Raw genomic sequence first — 12,529 nt, 5'->3', positions numbered from 1 at the left:
TAGGTTTACCAGCAACCCCTTTTCTTCCCCTGCTGTCAATCAGAACTCTGAGTTTCTAGTATTATACCACACACAGCCAGCAGGTGTCTCTGTCCCTCCTGGGATGCAACCTGCTGTGACAGGAGGGTGTGTTCTCCTGTCATCTAGGTCAGCCATGATTGGCCGAAGAGAGCACATGCTTTGTTTAGCCATCTAGATGACAGGAGAACACACCCTCCTGTCACAGAACAATAAAGCAGAGAGAGAAAACCTACAGTCCCCTGTTGCAGATAAAAAAACACATTGAGCAGTAATCTCATTGCCTAGGGGTATAGTGGTGAGGGGTGTCAGTGTCTGGTGCTGTAGGGGGGCTGTCACACCCTCTGACAACCACCAGACTATTTACAGGCTGACTTCTAACATGAAGTTTTGGGAGGCCCCTGCCAGTCATATGATACGGTGCTGGATGGGGTGCATGGAAGGGAAGTAATGGGGGCACAGTTAGGCCTTGGGGTGTAGTCACGCTGTGGTGTTAATGTTAGATACATTCACTTTAAGTGACGGGTCTATATTCTAAGGCGTAACATTGCAACCTCCATACACTACCGCACATTGCACTGTGGAAAGGATCCATGCTTTCCGCAGATGTTTTGGGATATCGCCCACCATTTTATATGCAGCCAATGCAATGCATGTGAGCACACAACTCGGGGAGGCGTACATTGTGCACTGAATTAGTAATAAAATGACCATTGTACCATTCCATAATCCTGGAAGAAACATGGAGAAGCCGGTCTATGGATTGCTTTGAATGGAATGGCTGACCACATGCCAGCTCCAGCACGTGTTTTCTAGAAATGTCAGCGCTGCTAGGTGAATGCAGAGCGGCTGTCCCACCCTTTTGTCAGGCGGCCCCTATGGAATGCGGTGACCCTGAGCCCCGGCAATATAAGTGGGAGTCTCCGGTATATAGACGAGGCTCTTTGTGCCCTCACAATACAGCATGGCTGCTGCTCCGTATTATCACACAGCCCTCTCTGCAGAGCCGCCATACACCGCACACACGCCCACACTGAGAGCTGGCGGTGGCCGCTGCTCCATCACCGGGGTTTCCTGGGCGGCTTCGCAGGGTTGCGCCACGGACCCTCCCCGGGAAAGGCGGGACATGTGAAGCCGGCAGGGGTAGCACAGGAAACCCCGGACCTGAATGACAGCCGTTCCATTAGTTGTGCGCGGGCCCGTGGCTTATTGCGCGTTCACGACGGAGGGGTGGGACTGGCTGCCAGCGGCGTGAGTTCGGCTCTCTCGGCCGCCATTTTACAACAGCCACACTCCGCCGGACAAGGAGCTGTTACTACTACACGAGGGTCGCGCTCGTCCAACGCCGTGACACCCGAGAGCAGAGCAGGCAGCCCGGATACAGCCAGCACCCGCCCGGACCGGGACAGGTAAGTGAGCGGCTCTCCCCATTCTGCTGGCTGTGGAGCCGGCGCCTATGGAAAATGGATTCCAGCAGGAGCACGTTGGCCGCGGCTGCCTTGTGCGAGGGGCGGGGAGGCCGGGGAAGCACGGGCCGTGTACCGAGAGCGCCCCGCACACCAGATACTCTGCATCCTGGCGGCATAGCTCGGGGAATCGGCCTGGCAGCATGACGGGTGTGCGGCCGTGAGAACGTGCTCGGTGTGCCGGGCCTCTATGGAGCACACACAGCGACTCCCCATCGGGTGTCCCCCCCCCCATCGGGCCAGATCCCTGGAAGCGGCGATGTCCGCGGCACGTTGGTGGGGTCCGTGTAGATGATGGATGAGGGTGTGCGATGTGCCATTGTTCTGCAGGCATTGTGCGCCCTGCTGGAGGGACGGAGCACGTGTTAGCGGCGGGCCCCGGCCTAGGATCATGGTGGGTGGGGAGAAGGAAGAGGCGCTTTGTTCCCCGTCTGCTCTCTCCAGCCATGCAGGCGGGAAGCTAGGACCTGATGAGCACGTTTATAGGGCCCGGATCAATGGGTGCTGCCAATGTGCATGGCTTCCCTGCATCATCAGGCCAGAGTATGAAGCAAATCTCACTACTACAAGCATGTCCTGCACCTGTCAGCACAAGTACCATTTATATTTTGCCATCATACACTACATGTAGGAAGATCAGGCGCTATATTGGAAACATCTACAAATAAATCCTTGTGACAGCAGCAGAAACCTTTGGTAGTAATGAGGAATGGTCACCTGCTTTTGTACATTTATATCCCATTTCTAATATTAGAAAACACAGGATCATGCAGCCCCTTCTCCCCATTACCAAACATCAAACCATTGGAATAAGAATTGAGATGTGCCCGCTTTCTGTCTGCTTACTGGGTCTCGGCAGAGGGTTTGGGTCGCAGATAATGGCAGCACACACGGGTCTGCTTTGATATATTCCATTTAGATATTTTTTGGTGAGTCCTATAGAAATCCCCGCCATTCTGCAATATAAGAAAGCAATGTCCCTGGCTAGCTTCAGGTTACAACAGGCCTGATTTTATTTTCCTTCAATGCTTTGTTTAATAAAGGCTTTTGTTTTCCTTGTATGTGGTGAGGCTGACACGTGCTTAGTTTGATTTCCAGTCGTGGGTTAATGATGCTGATTATTGCATTTGTACAGATATCTGGAGATATGGCCGCTGAACATGTAAATGGAAATGGTACAGAAGAGTCCATGGATACTTATGCTGCAGTTGTCCCATCAGAGCATTTGCAGACTTTGCTCGATGCTGGTTTACCACAGAAAGTTGCTGAAAAACTAGATGAAATTTACATTTCAGGTAAGACTTGGTTCTTGCAAAACCACTTCTATTTTCCATTTATTTTCCCCATTGGATTCTGCCTAAATTAGCAACTTTTTGTGGTTTCCAAAACATGGGAACTGCAGGTATAATTGGTGTGCCCATCTCATTCAGTGCTTGAGGCGTCCATAGACAGTGTTTTGTTTTTTATCAGAACTCTCAAACAGTGAAGGGGTTTTACCATTCAAGGATTTGTCACAATCTCTGCCCTTCTCTTCTACTTATTTTATATTAATATTGTTCTTCATCTCTTTTTTGTGAATAATCCTTGGCATTATGACTGATGAAATGTGTATTTGTGTAAAGATTAGGACAGGTAGAAGTATGATTTATACCTCTGTTACATAATGTAAGGAGATGTGTGCATGACATTGCTGACCTACCTTCAGATCAGATGTGCAAATATTGGTATATACCGCAATGCTGAAACTATACATGAGTCATTTTCCCTCAGAAATCTATCCTTCAGGGCTTTACTAAGGCAAGTATGTAGTGTGATGAAGAATGGTGACAATCCACAAAAGTATACTCTTCATCCAATCAAGCAAGTTTTTAGTAGAGCTGAAGTATGTTGTAATGTGGAGTCTTTATGGAAACATAATTATAAGAGTTGATCCTTCCTCCATTCACTATTCAAAATTTTCATGTATCAGTTGAAAAATTGATTGTGGAGGTGTATGGATGATGGTGACACCGATTTGGGACTTCTTACTATATGAATAAATTCTGTTTGTCATGAACACCCTCAAACTAAGATTGCCATTTCATAGCACCTTAAAGTCCTAGGTGCTTGGCTGCCTTTGGCCTCAATGCCTTCTCAATACTTTGTAAACTACAAGTAGCTTGGGGAAATTCAGCACTGCAGATGTTCTTGCAGACACAAATGATGGACGTTTACTTTATAATCTCCTGTGTGCCTCTAACAGTGTACAGTGATAATGTTACCAAACGCCTGGATATATGAAAGTGGAATGGAAGTTCAATTTACCATAGACATATTTGTACCAGTAGTTGTGGGGGAAGTATCACTGGGTGTTCTGCAGCCTCACCAACAGGAAAGATTGTACTGGGTCCTGACAAGTCATTGGGATGAAAATGTACATTTCCTGTCATCACATACTGTAAAACCTCTGCTGAATATTGTAAGCCATAGAGCTCTTTAGACACTACCTGCTCTTTAAGACTAGTTACTCATTCTAATTAATACAAATGCTTTGCAACAAGCTAATGATTGTAAATTGGTGGCAGATTATGGTGAGCACACTCCCTATTGCCCAAGAGGTAAATGTCCAATCCTTTATTATTAAAAGGTGCCGGTGTTTCTGTCACCAAACTTGGAAGTGTTATGCTTAGTCTGGCCATAAGTCTTGCCGCCACGATGTTCTCTGAAATGTTCTTGCTTGCTGGGTTGACTGGGCCTAGAGCAGGGGTGTCAAAATCTGGCCCAGTACTTACTTTTTTTGGGGGGGTGCTCCCAAAAGGGTTCCTAACATGAATTGCAGCTGGCCCGCCGCTACTGCACTCTATAGTAACAGCAGGCTAGCTGCAATTCATATTAAGCTGCCGTTAATTAGACACAACCACAATGCCGCTACTTCATTTCCCGGTATTACTCGCGTCTCTAGACCAGCGGCCTCTCTGCCTATGCGTGGCCCCACATTTTATACACCCAATTGATGCCGGGAATTGTAGTAACGGCATCACTTGTGTCTACTGAACAGCAGTCTATGCATGGCCCCTGCAGAGTTTATACTGACAGGTAAGCTCAATAATCAGGAATTATCATAAGAGCTATTGCTACAATAATTGTTTTATATATGTAATGTGAATCCAAATGATCTCCATAAGAAGAAACAAGAACACACATTTTAGATCAATCCGCTGCTTATTACTGCATGCTCTTCTAATGTGTTCTTGTTTCTTCTTAATGAGATTGTTTTTTTTCAATAAATTTCAAGTTTGGCTTGCAACTTGGTCTAAGTTTTTAATTTTGGCCCTCTGTGTATTTGAGTTTGACACCCTGGCCTAAAGCTTTATTTCACTTGCTAGCACTGTAGCAAAATTGCAGTTGTGTGAATTATGCTAATTTTTGGGTAAGACTATATGTTCCTGACTCATTCTACTTAGTAATTGGGTTCATTTCAGATGGTATGATTAAGTAGGATTTGGGCATTGTAGATTTAGGTATAGCACAAATTGGGTTTCTTTAATGCATTATAGGTGCAATTGGTGACCAACTAAAAGGCAGATGGTTCATTTGCTTTTACTAAGTGTTTCTAATATATTGATCTTTTGTTCTAAATGGTCCGCCTGTGCGCGTTTCAAATCGCATTGTAGCCCACAGTGCTAGGCAATATTTTAAAGAATCTGCAGAGACCTCTTAAGGCAGGAGAGTTTGGATGAGACATTGCCAAGGATCTTGTTGTCAGACTTGGGCAGTTGATATAAAATGGATCAAACCCTCTCTAGATCAACTTATATCTTTACAAGTTTTCTTTTAAAGAAAAAATTATAGCAGTATTTTTTTTTTTATTTGCCTTGCATGCCTTTTGACTTCCAGTTCTCTTTAGCTAAAAAAGTTTAAAAGGATTTTGCTATATTGTACAATACTGAGTGTGGTAGGGGATCCATCCCTGGGGGTTTCTAGTATTGCTCTACTTAAAATAGACTATTGATTTCTGAGGGGCAATACACCATCTGTGACTGTATGCCTAATTCACACAAAAATCCAGCTGTCCTTCAAAAAGCCAGAACTGCTGTGGTCTGGCATGCTCAATAAATGGTTTTCATATTACAATTTGTTTATCTGTCCATTCTCCAATCACACAGCATTCATAAATGCCCAAGTTTTGTCCCAGCAGCTCTGGGTAATTTGACATGAATATGACTGTATATAGTTTATGCTCCCTGATCAATTTTTTTACCCCACAATTCTGCATGTTTCTTTAATTTATTGGTTGTCTACTTGTTCACAAATCAGGAGACATTGTAATCTTGCTCATATTTGCCCAAAATTTACAGGTATCCTTTTTAATAAGGTGACTTTTTCAAGTGTATGTGGGCTCTGCGCTCCTGTCTGTGCATTGGCAACCTACTATAGTAATATGGACTACCTGTACCCCTGTAGAAAGATAGGATATAAAACACTAATGCAAAGGGGCCGCGTATTTGCAGCACTTTTTACTTTGCTATGAATACAAAACCTAGATCCCAGTAAAGATTTCCTATATTGTTGGGAAAATCTAACGTAAACTTGGCCTAAGGATTATCCTGAAAATGTACCTTTTCCTGGAATTCTGCCCTGAAAATAGCAATCTTCCTCTTGAAGATGGTGATTGTGCCCACAACATTCTAGCTGTATGTCTGAAGGATGAGATCTAAGGGTGATCACTACTATGCTGCACACTGATGTGCTGGATGGAGGCTCTGACTTAGAGGAAGTAAACTGAAAAATGCCCAAAATAAAAAAAAAACACACTTGCCTTCAATCCCGCAGCTCAGTCGATCGGTCCGGAGGTGTCTTCCATCACATTCTGTGTTGTCCCAGTATCAGTCTCTGAGCCAGGGCGCTGCCATATTCGCCTCTTCTTCCTGGTTCTTCCTACGTAACCCGACCCAGGCGCTAGGTGTAGGTTGGAAAAAAACTTGTCGAACTCACTGCACATGCACGAGATCGGCAATTTATTCCCTCCTTTCATAAAAAGACTCCTGTGCATGCCTGAGATGCTCGGACATGGGCAGATGGAGCACCCAAGAGCCTCCTGGGATGTGTGACGCAGGTATCCCAGGAGGCTGTGTGCTCCCATTCGTTCTTGGTCGACTAGGTGATCAAAGTTATAGGAGGCGGTGCTGCACTTTTTTTTTTTTTTAAGGGGTGTTGCACTTAAAAAAAAAAAAAAAAAAAAAAAAAAAAAAAAAAAAAAAAAAAAAAAAATGAATTTTTACCCTACATAAAAGGATTGTCTTCTCTTTTATGTAAAGTGAAATTTGAGTTTAGGTACGCTTTAAGGAACCAAAATGCTTCTTCCACATTGAATGCAAGACAGGGCAGTGATCAATAAGGAAAGGTTACCTACAAAGATACCAGGAATATACTTTTGACCAGTCTTTTGCCAATCTTCAGTATTGAATGAAAAATACGGGGCGGTTTGCCATTGGGTGATTGAAAGTAGTTAATTTTTAAACATGGCCCAATGGGAACTATAAATGTCTGTAACCTCTCCACATAGTCCTGTGATCATTCTACCTGCAGCGTTAAATCCCCTAGAGCTACAGCTTTTTTTGCTGCCGAGCATTGTCATAGGAGGGGCTGTTAACCTATACAAATAATAACTCGGACTGTGGGTTGGCATCTATATATAAAGCAGTGCATCTGACACTCATAATTCCTTTTGTTTTCAGTAGCATATATTCTCTTTAAGAAAATATTTTGTGATGTCCGATTTACTACTCTTTAAATACATCCTTAGTCTGTTTTTTCACATTTGTCATTCCTTGTCCTACTCCCAGAGCAGTGCTATTTCAAAAAGAACCGGCATCTGCACATGTATTAGCTGACGTAGTGAGCAGTACTAGTACCACTCTGTGCAGCCCCTATTCATTATATCGTATGGGTTTAGGAAAGACTTAACTCAGTGTGCTTTTATTTAGATTTTCTGTTAGCAATGGAGGCCAACAACTACAAAAGTTGATGGTGGTCTGTTTAAATGTTGAAAAAAAAAAGAATAAAATATAAGTATATATAATAAATATTTTAAGGTTAATTGAAAGTACATCCAAAAATTGAATGCATTCTAGTTTCCGTTTTAACATTATTTTGGTTTGTTGAGCAGTGTTCAGTTCTAACAGTAGATGACCGTGTTTTTAGAATTAATTTAAAATAAAAAAAAAAGCTTTGTATTCCTTTTTCACATACACATTTCATACAGTTATACATGATTTTTGCCATATAGAAACACATTTTAATTTAACACTGCCAGTTCATGCACTTTAAAACCAGTCCATATTCACCTGTGTATCTATAGACATTGTGGAGAAGTAAATATTAAAATTTTAGCCATATTAAAGCAAACTGCAGATGTTTTCTAGTGTCTTAGAGACTAAGGAAACATTGCTTACCCATCTGTAAAAACCATTCATTACTGCTCTCTGCTTGTGTTGATAGATTGGTCCTCTATCTTCCATCTTCTCCACATTTTTCGCAGGCAGTCTATAGGAGGAGGACTGGTCCAGTTCCTCCCACAGCTATATTCTCTTCACAGGCTGTGCAAAACACAGTGCTGATGTCTTCTACTTTTACCAGATATTATCTAGTGTTCCCCCACAGATTTTTTTTTTCCAAGTTGGTTGGGGAACAGCTGTAGGCTGGTGGTGGCCCCTGTATTGTGACCCAAAAACAGCCTGGTAGTTACTGAAAAGTGCTGGGTGATGCACCTGGCTTAAAGGGGTTGGAGTGAACATATGATCTGGGTTTGTAAAGACATTTGGTGCATTTAAAATAAATTTGATATCCTTTCTGGCCATTGAAGAGTATATTAAACTATTTTTGTGCTTGAATTTTAGCTCTAAGCTGACACTGTAAATCACATTTAGATTTCTCAATACCCATGTTGTGTAAGGGCCTTCCTTGGCAATCTTTTTATTTTACCCATTTAGGTAGGTCCCTGCAGTATTTTACCTCCACAGTCAACACTGTCAAATAGAGGGGTTTGTTAACACTTTAAAAGCAGAGTATGAACTATTAAATCTCATACCTCTTTTTCCCTAGCTTAGGTGACTTCTGAGCTACTCCATGGCCTAAAATTTGTTTTGTTGTTCCTACAGGATTAGTTGCACATAGTGATCTAGATGAAAGAGCTATCGAAGCTTTAAAGGAATTCAATGAAGAAGGTGCGTTAGCTGTACTTCAGCAGTTTAAGGACAGTGACCTCTCGCATGTACAGGTAAACATGACTTGTATTGGAATATTATGTAAGCGTCGGTGGAAACATGCAGTTGACTTTCTTGATGTGCAGTGATTAGACATTGGTCTTTTTTGGGCCTTTACCTAGCTGTTGTGATGTTCATATTGGCTGTTGTAAGGCAGTGTGAATTCCTAAACAGATGTGGGTTTGTATGTCAAATATAAGGCACCTTTGTGCAATCAGTTACCATTTATGAATAAGCCAAATCCAAGCATAAATATCTGTCTCTTCTCAAGTTCACTCAATGCAATTCAGAGACTTGTAGGTAACTCGCAAAGTCAGATTGTTTGCTTTAGTGAAACATTTTTGTATGATAACATTCTGTCCAAAATGTCTAATTTACTGAGGATAGAAGTTTAGAATTTAAATGTTTTTGTAATATTTTTTTTTCTATGTCACTTTAGAATAAAAGTGCCTTTTTATGTGGAGTTATGAAAACTTATAGGCAGAGAGAAAAACAAGGGACCAAAGTTGCTGATTCCAGCAAAGGACCAGATGAGTCCAAAATAAAGGTATGTGTTTACTGAATATTTCACCATTTATCTATTCCTTTTTATAGTAGTAGTAGTAGTAGAAGTACATGTATCGGCAGATGTTTTAATAATTCTGGAGTTTATCTATGAAAACCAGAGCCCAATGGTAACAGCCAAGTAACTATCATTTTCTGGTTATCACATTTATTGCCCATATTTTCGGGCATACTTCTGGAAATATGAACATTTAGGGGCGCCTACATACACCTATAGCTGCTTCAAAACCTTTCTTTTAAAGTTTGACTGTAATCTCATTCTTGCTTGTATAGCTTGGACATAAGTGTAAGTGCATTCCATGATCGTGAGCCCTGGCTTGTACAGTAGGAATTGAAAACCGGAGATAGCTGTATAATACAGAACTTGCCTAGTGAATATATATATATATATATATATATATATTATAATTATATTTTTTTTTTTGTTTGCTTTAGGCCCTTCTAGAAAGAACAGGATATACCCTAGATGTGACAACTGGTCAAAGAAAATATGGCGGCCCACCCCCAAACATGGTCCACTCAGGACAACAGCCTTCTGTTGGCACAGAGGTAAAACAAAGCTTTTTATAAACGATTTGATTACAATAGTTAACTCTCCCTATCTAAAAAAAAACTTTTATTTATTTATTAGATATTTGTGGGAAAGATTCCAAGGGACCTTTTTGAAGATGAACTTGTACCATTATTTGAAAAGGCTGGAGCAATTTGGGACCTCCGTTTAATGATGGATCCTCTAACTGGTTTGAATAGGGGTTATGCTTTTGTTACATTCTGTACTAAAGAGGCTGCTCAGGAAGCTGTCAAGTTGGTAAGTGAGGAATTTTTTTTTTTTCAGACAGTATTTTCAATCTTTAATACTAACACTTAACTTGTGTACCTTGAATTCTGAGATTTTATTTATTTCCTTATCCAGTATAATAACCATGAGATTCGCCCTGGAAAGCATATTGGTGTATGCATCTCAGTTGCCAATAATAGACTTTTTGTTGGGTCTATTCCAAAAAGTAAAACAAAGGAACAAATTGTGGAAGAATTTAGCAAAGTCACAGGTAAGTTGTGTTATAGTGACAAATCCTTATGGAAAACAATGAAACAATTGTTTAAACCAATAAGGACTAGATCCTCTTTGTGAGCATTGTTGTGGATAAACCCTAAGCAACTAGATTTTCCCTTTTGTCCCCTTTTAAAGCTGTTTAAGCAATACGATTGTCTATATGTAGTCTTGTTGGTTACACAGGGTTAAGTGTATAGGTGGCCTAATGACATTTACTTGCTACTCTCCTTAAGTACTACTAGGATTTAAAGTATTTCCCCCATGGTGCTGGCAGTTCACTTGAGTGTCAATTCTCTGGCTTCAGATCTGTAGGCAGCCATTTGTTTGAGGCATCTAGGATGTCTTTGAGCATGAGCACATTATAGGAAGTTAAATCCTATTTTCCCTTTGAATATGTGACAGGTATACTTTAGGCCAGCGGTTGCTAACCTTTCGGACCACTAAATCCATAGTTTAAAATCCTGCGGACCATTAATATGATTAAAAAAAAGATAAATACGTTTGTAAAATATTAATCTTCCTAATGGTGCCCGACAAGGACTGTGGAGGCTCCGTTTGTTTGCTTTTTCTCACTTATTATGGGTTTTTCATTCGAATCTTAAGACCAAACTAGAAATGATAGTTATAAAAGTCAAACTATTTGATATCAATAAATATACCAGTTAAAGAAAAAACATTGTAACGTCATACTTGCCTTAAAAGAGCACCTGAGAAACAAATAGGATAAAACAGTTGGATGAGAATCGGTATTCGTGGCAGGGTGCTTGTTGTAATGGTAGAAACAATACTGAAGCGTACGGTTTGGCAACGGTTGTCTCATACAAGTTAAAACTACATTGATGTCACACTGTGCCTCCCTTGTTTTTCCGTCTCTAGTACAGTTTGTGAGTTCAGTGCAATATAAAGGCTAAAATTGTCATTCAGAATATAAGTATTAGAATATTTTTATTTTTATTATTCATAAAAATTGCAAATAATGTCCAAAAATTTCTGTGGACCACCAAAAAGTTTCTCACAGATCACCGGTTGGTGACTGCTGCTTTGGGCACGCTTTGTTTATTGTGTTAGACAAGTAGTGAAATTATATTGGCCCATGTATATCTTAAGCTGGATTTAACGTTTTTTAACGGTTTTTCAAATTTATGGGAAAATGGGCTGTATAACGTTAAGTTAGGCTGTTGAAGCAATATAAGTGATGTCTAAGCACTTAATACTTAAACTTTGCCTACAGTTTGTGAGCATGTTGTAGTTTGATACAATTCTTGTTTTTCTATCCCCACAGAGGGTCTCACCGATGTTATATTATATCATCAACCAGATGATAAGAAAAAAAATAGAGGTTTCTGTTTTCTTGAGTATGAGGATCATAAAACAGCAGCTCAGGCTAGGCGGCGACTAATGAGTGGCAAAGTGAAAGTATGGGGTAATGTTGTGACTGTGGAATGGGCAGATCCTATTGAAGATCCTGATCCAGAGGTGATGGCAAAGGTAATGTGCATTACTCAAATTATTCCAGTTGTGAAGAACATTACTTTTGAACATTGTTTTTTTTTCTGGGAGATTGGTGACACTTGGACAAAAAGAGGACATCTCACAATGGTTAAAAAAAAAAGCCTGATAGAGGTTCTAGCCATTCCCCAGTCCTTTCACATATTAAATTATGGCATTCTATTTATATGTGCATTTGTGTATCATACAAAACTGGAGTATACTGGGCAGGGTAGATTGTAAATGTCAGAATCTTGGATTTGCACTACAGTGTTAAGGGTCCAGGGTTCGTAAGAGCATGGTTCATATGGGTGCTTAAAGTAAAACTAAAGTTGTTGGCGAGCTTACCTGTAATTGGCAAGTATTATCAGCATATTTCAGCGATGTGGAGTATAGAGCAAGGCTCTCTACCGTGTTTCCCCGATGATAAGGCATCCCCATCAAATAAGCCACCCCCCGATTTTTGCTCAAACAATTAAAATAAAGCACCCCCTGCAAATAAGACACCCACCGATACCTGATACTGTGTGCCTCTGTGTGATTTCTCGATGCTGGCTGCAGTGCAGAGTGAAACTGAAAGTAACTTCAAAGAACAAGCAAGCTGCTGATCCCTGCCCTAACGGAGTCTGTTACCCGGCCATAGAAGCCAGAAAAAAGTGAGTCAGTGATCAGAAGGGGACAATCAATGGCACATA

General features: G+C 41.1%; 1 protein-coding gene across 9 annotated transcripts in view; it reads left to right on the top strand.

Annotated features, from left to right (window-relative positions):
- Positions 1 to 1,234: 1,234 nt before the first annotated feature.
- The window catches only part of SYNCRIP (synaptotagmin binding cytoplasmic RNA interacting protein), a 22,247-nt gene continuing 10,952 nt past the window's right edge, over positions 1,235 to 12,529 (top strand). For 5 of the 9 annotated variants that reach the window (XM_072408607.1, XM_072408606.1, XM_072408604.1 and 2 more), the window contains exons 1-7: positions 1,281 to 2,779; positions 8,624 to 8,742; positions 9,168 to 9,275; positions 9,728 to 9,841; positions 9,924 to 10,100; positions 10,206 to 10,341; positions 11,629 to 11,834. In XM_072408607.1, coding sequence (XP_072264708.1) covers positions 2,593 to 2,779; positions 8,624 to 8,742; positions 9,168 to 9,275; positions 9,728 to 9,841; positions 9,924 to 10,100; positions 10,206 to 10,341; positions 11,629 to 11,834 — 1,047 coding nt within the window. In that variant the 5' untranslated portion in view covers positions 1,281 to 2,592. Of the gene's footprint in view, positions 2,780 to 8,623; positions 8,743 to 9,167; positions 9,276 to 9,727; positions 9,842 to 9,923; positions 10,101 to 10,205; positions 10,342 to 11,628; positions 11,835 to 12,529 lie in introns of all 9 variants that reach the window. The other 4 variants (XM_072408609.1, XM_072408608.1, XM_072408610.1 and 1 more) reach the window with 3 other exon arrangements.

This window comes from Pyxicephalus adspersus, chromosome 4, assembly GCF_032062135.1.
Source record: "Pyxicephalus adspersus chromosome 4, UCB_Pads_2.0, whole genome shotgun sequence".
Lineage (NCBI taxonomy): Eukaryota > Metazoa > Chordata > Amphibia > Anura > Pyxicephalidae > Pyxicephalus > Pyxicephalus adspersus.
This window is presented reverse-complemented; position numbering and strand designations above follow the sequence as displayed.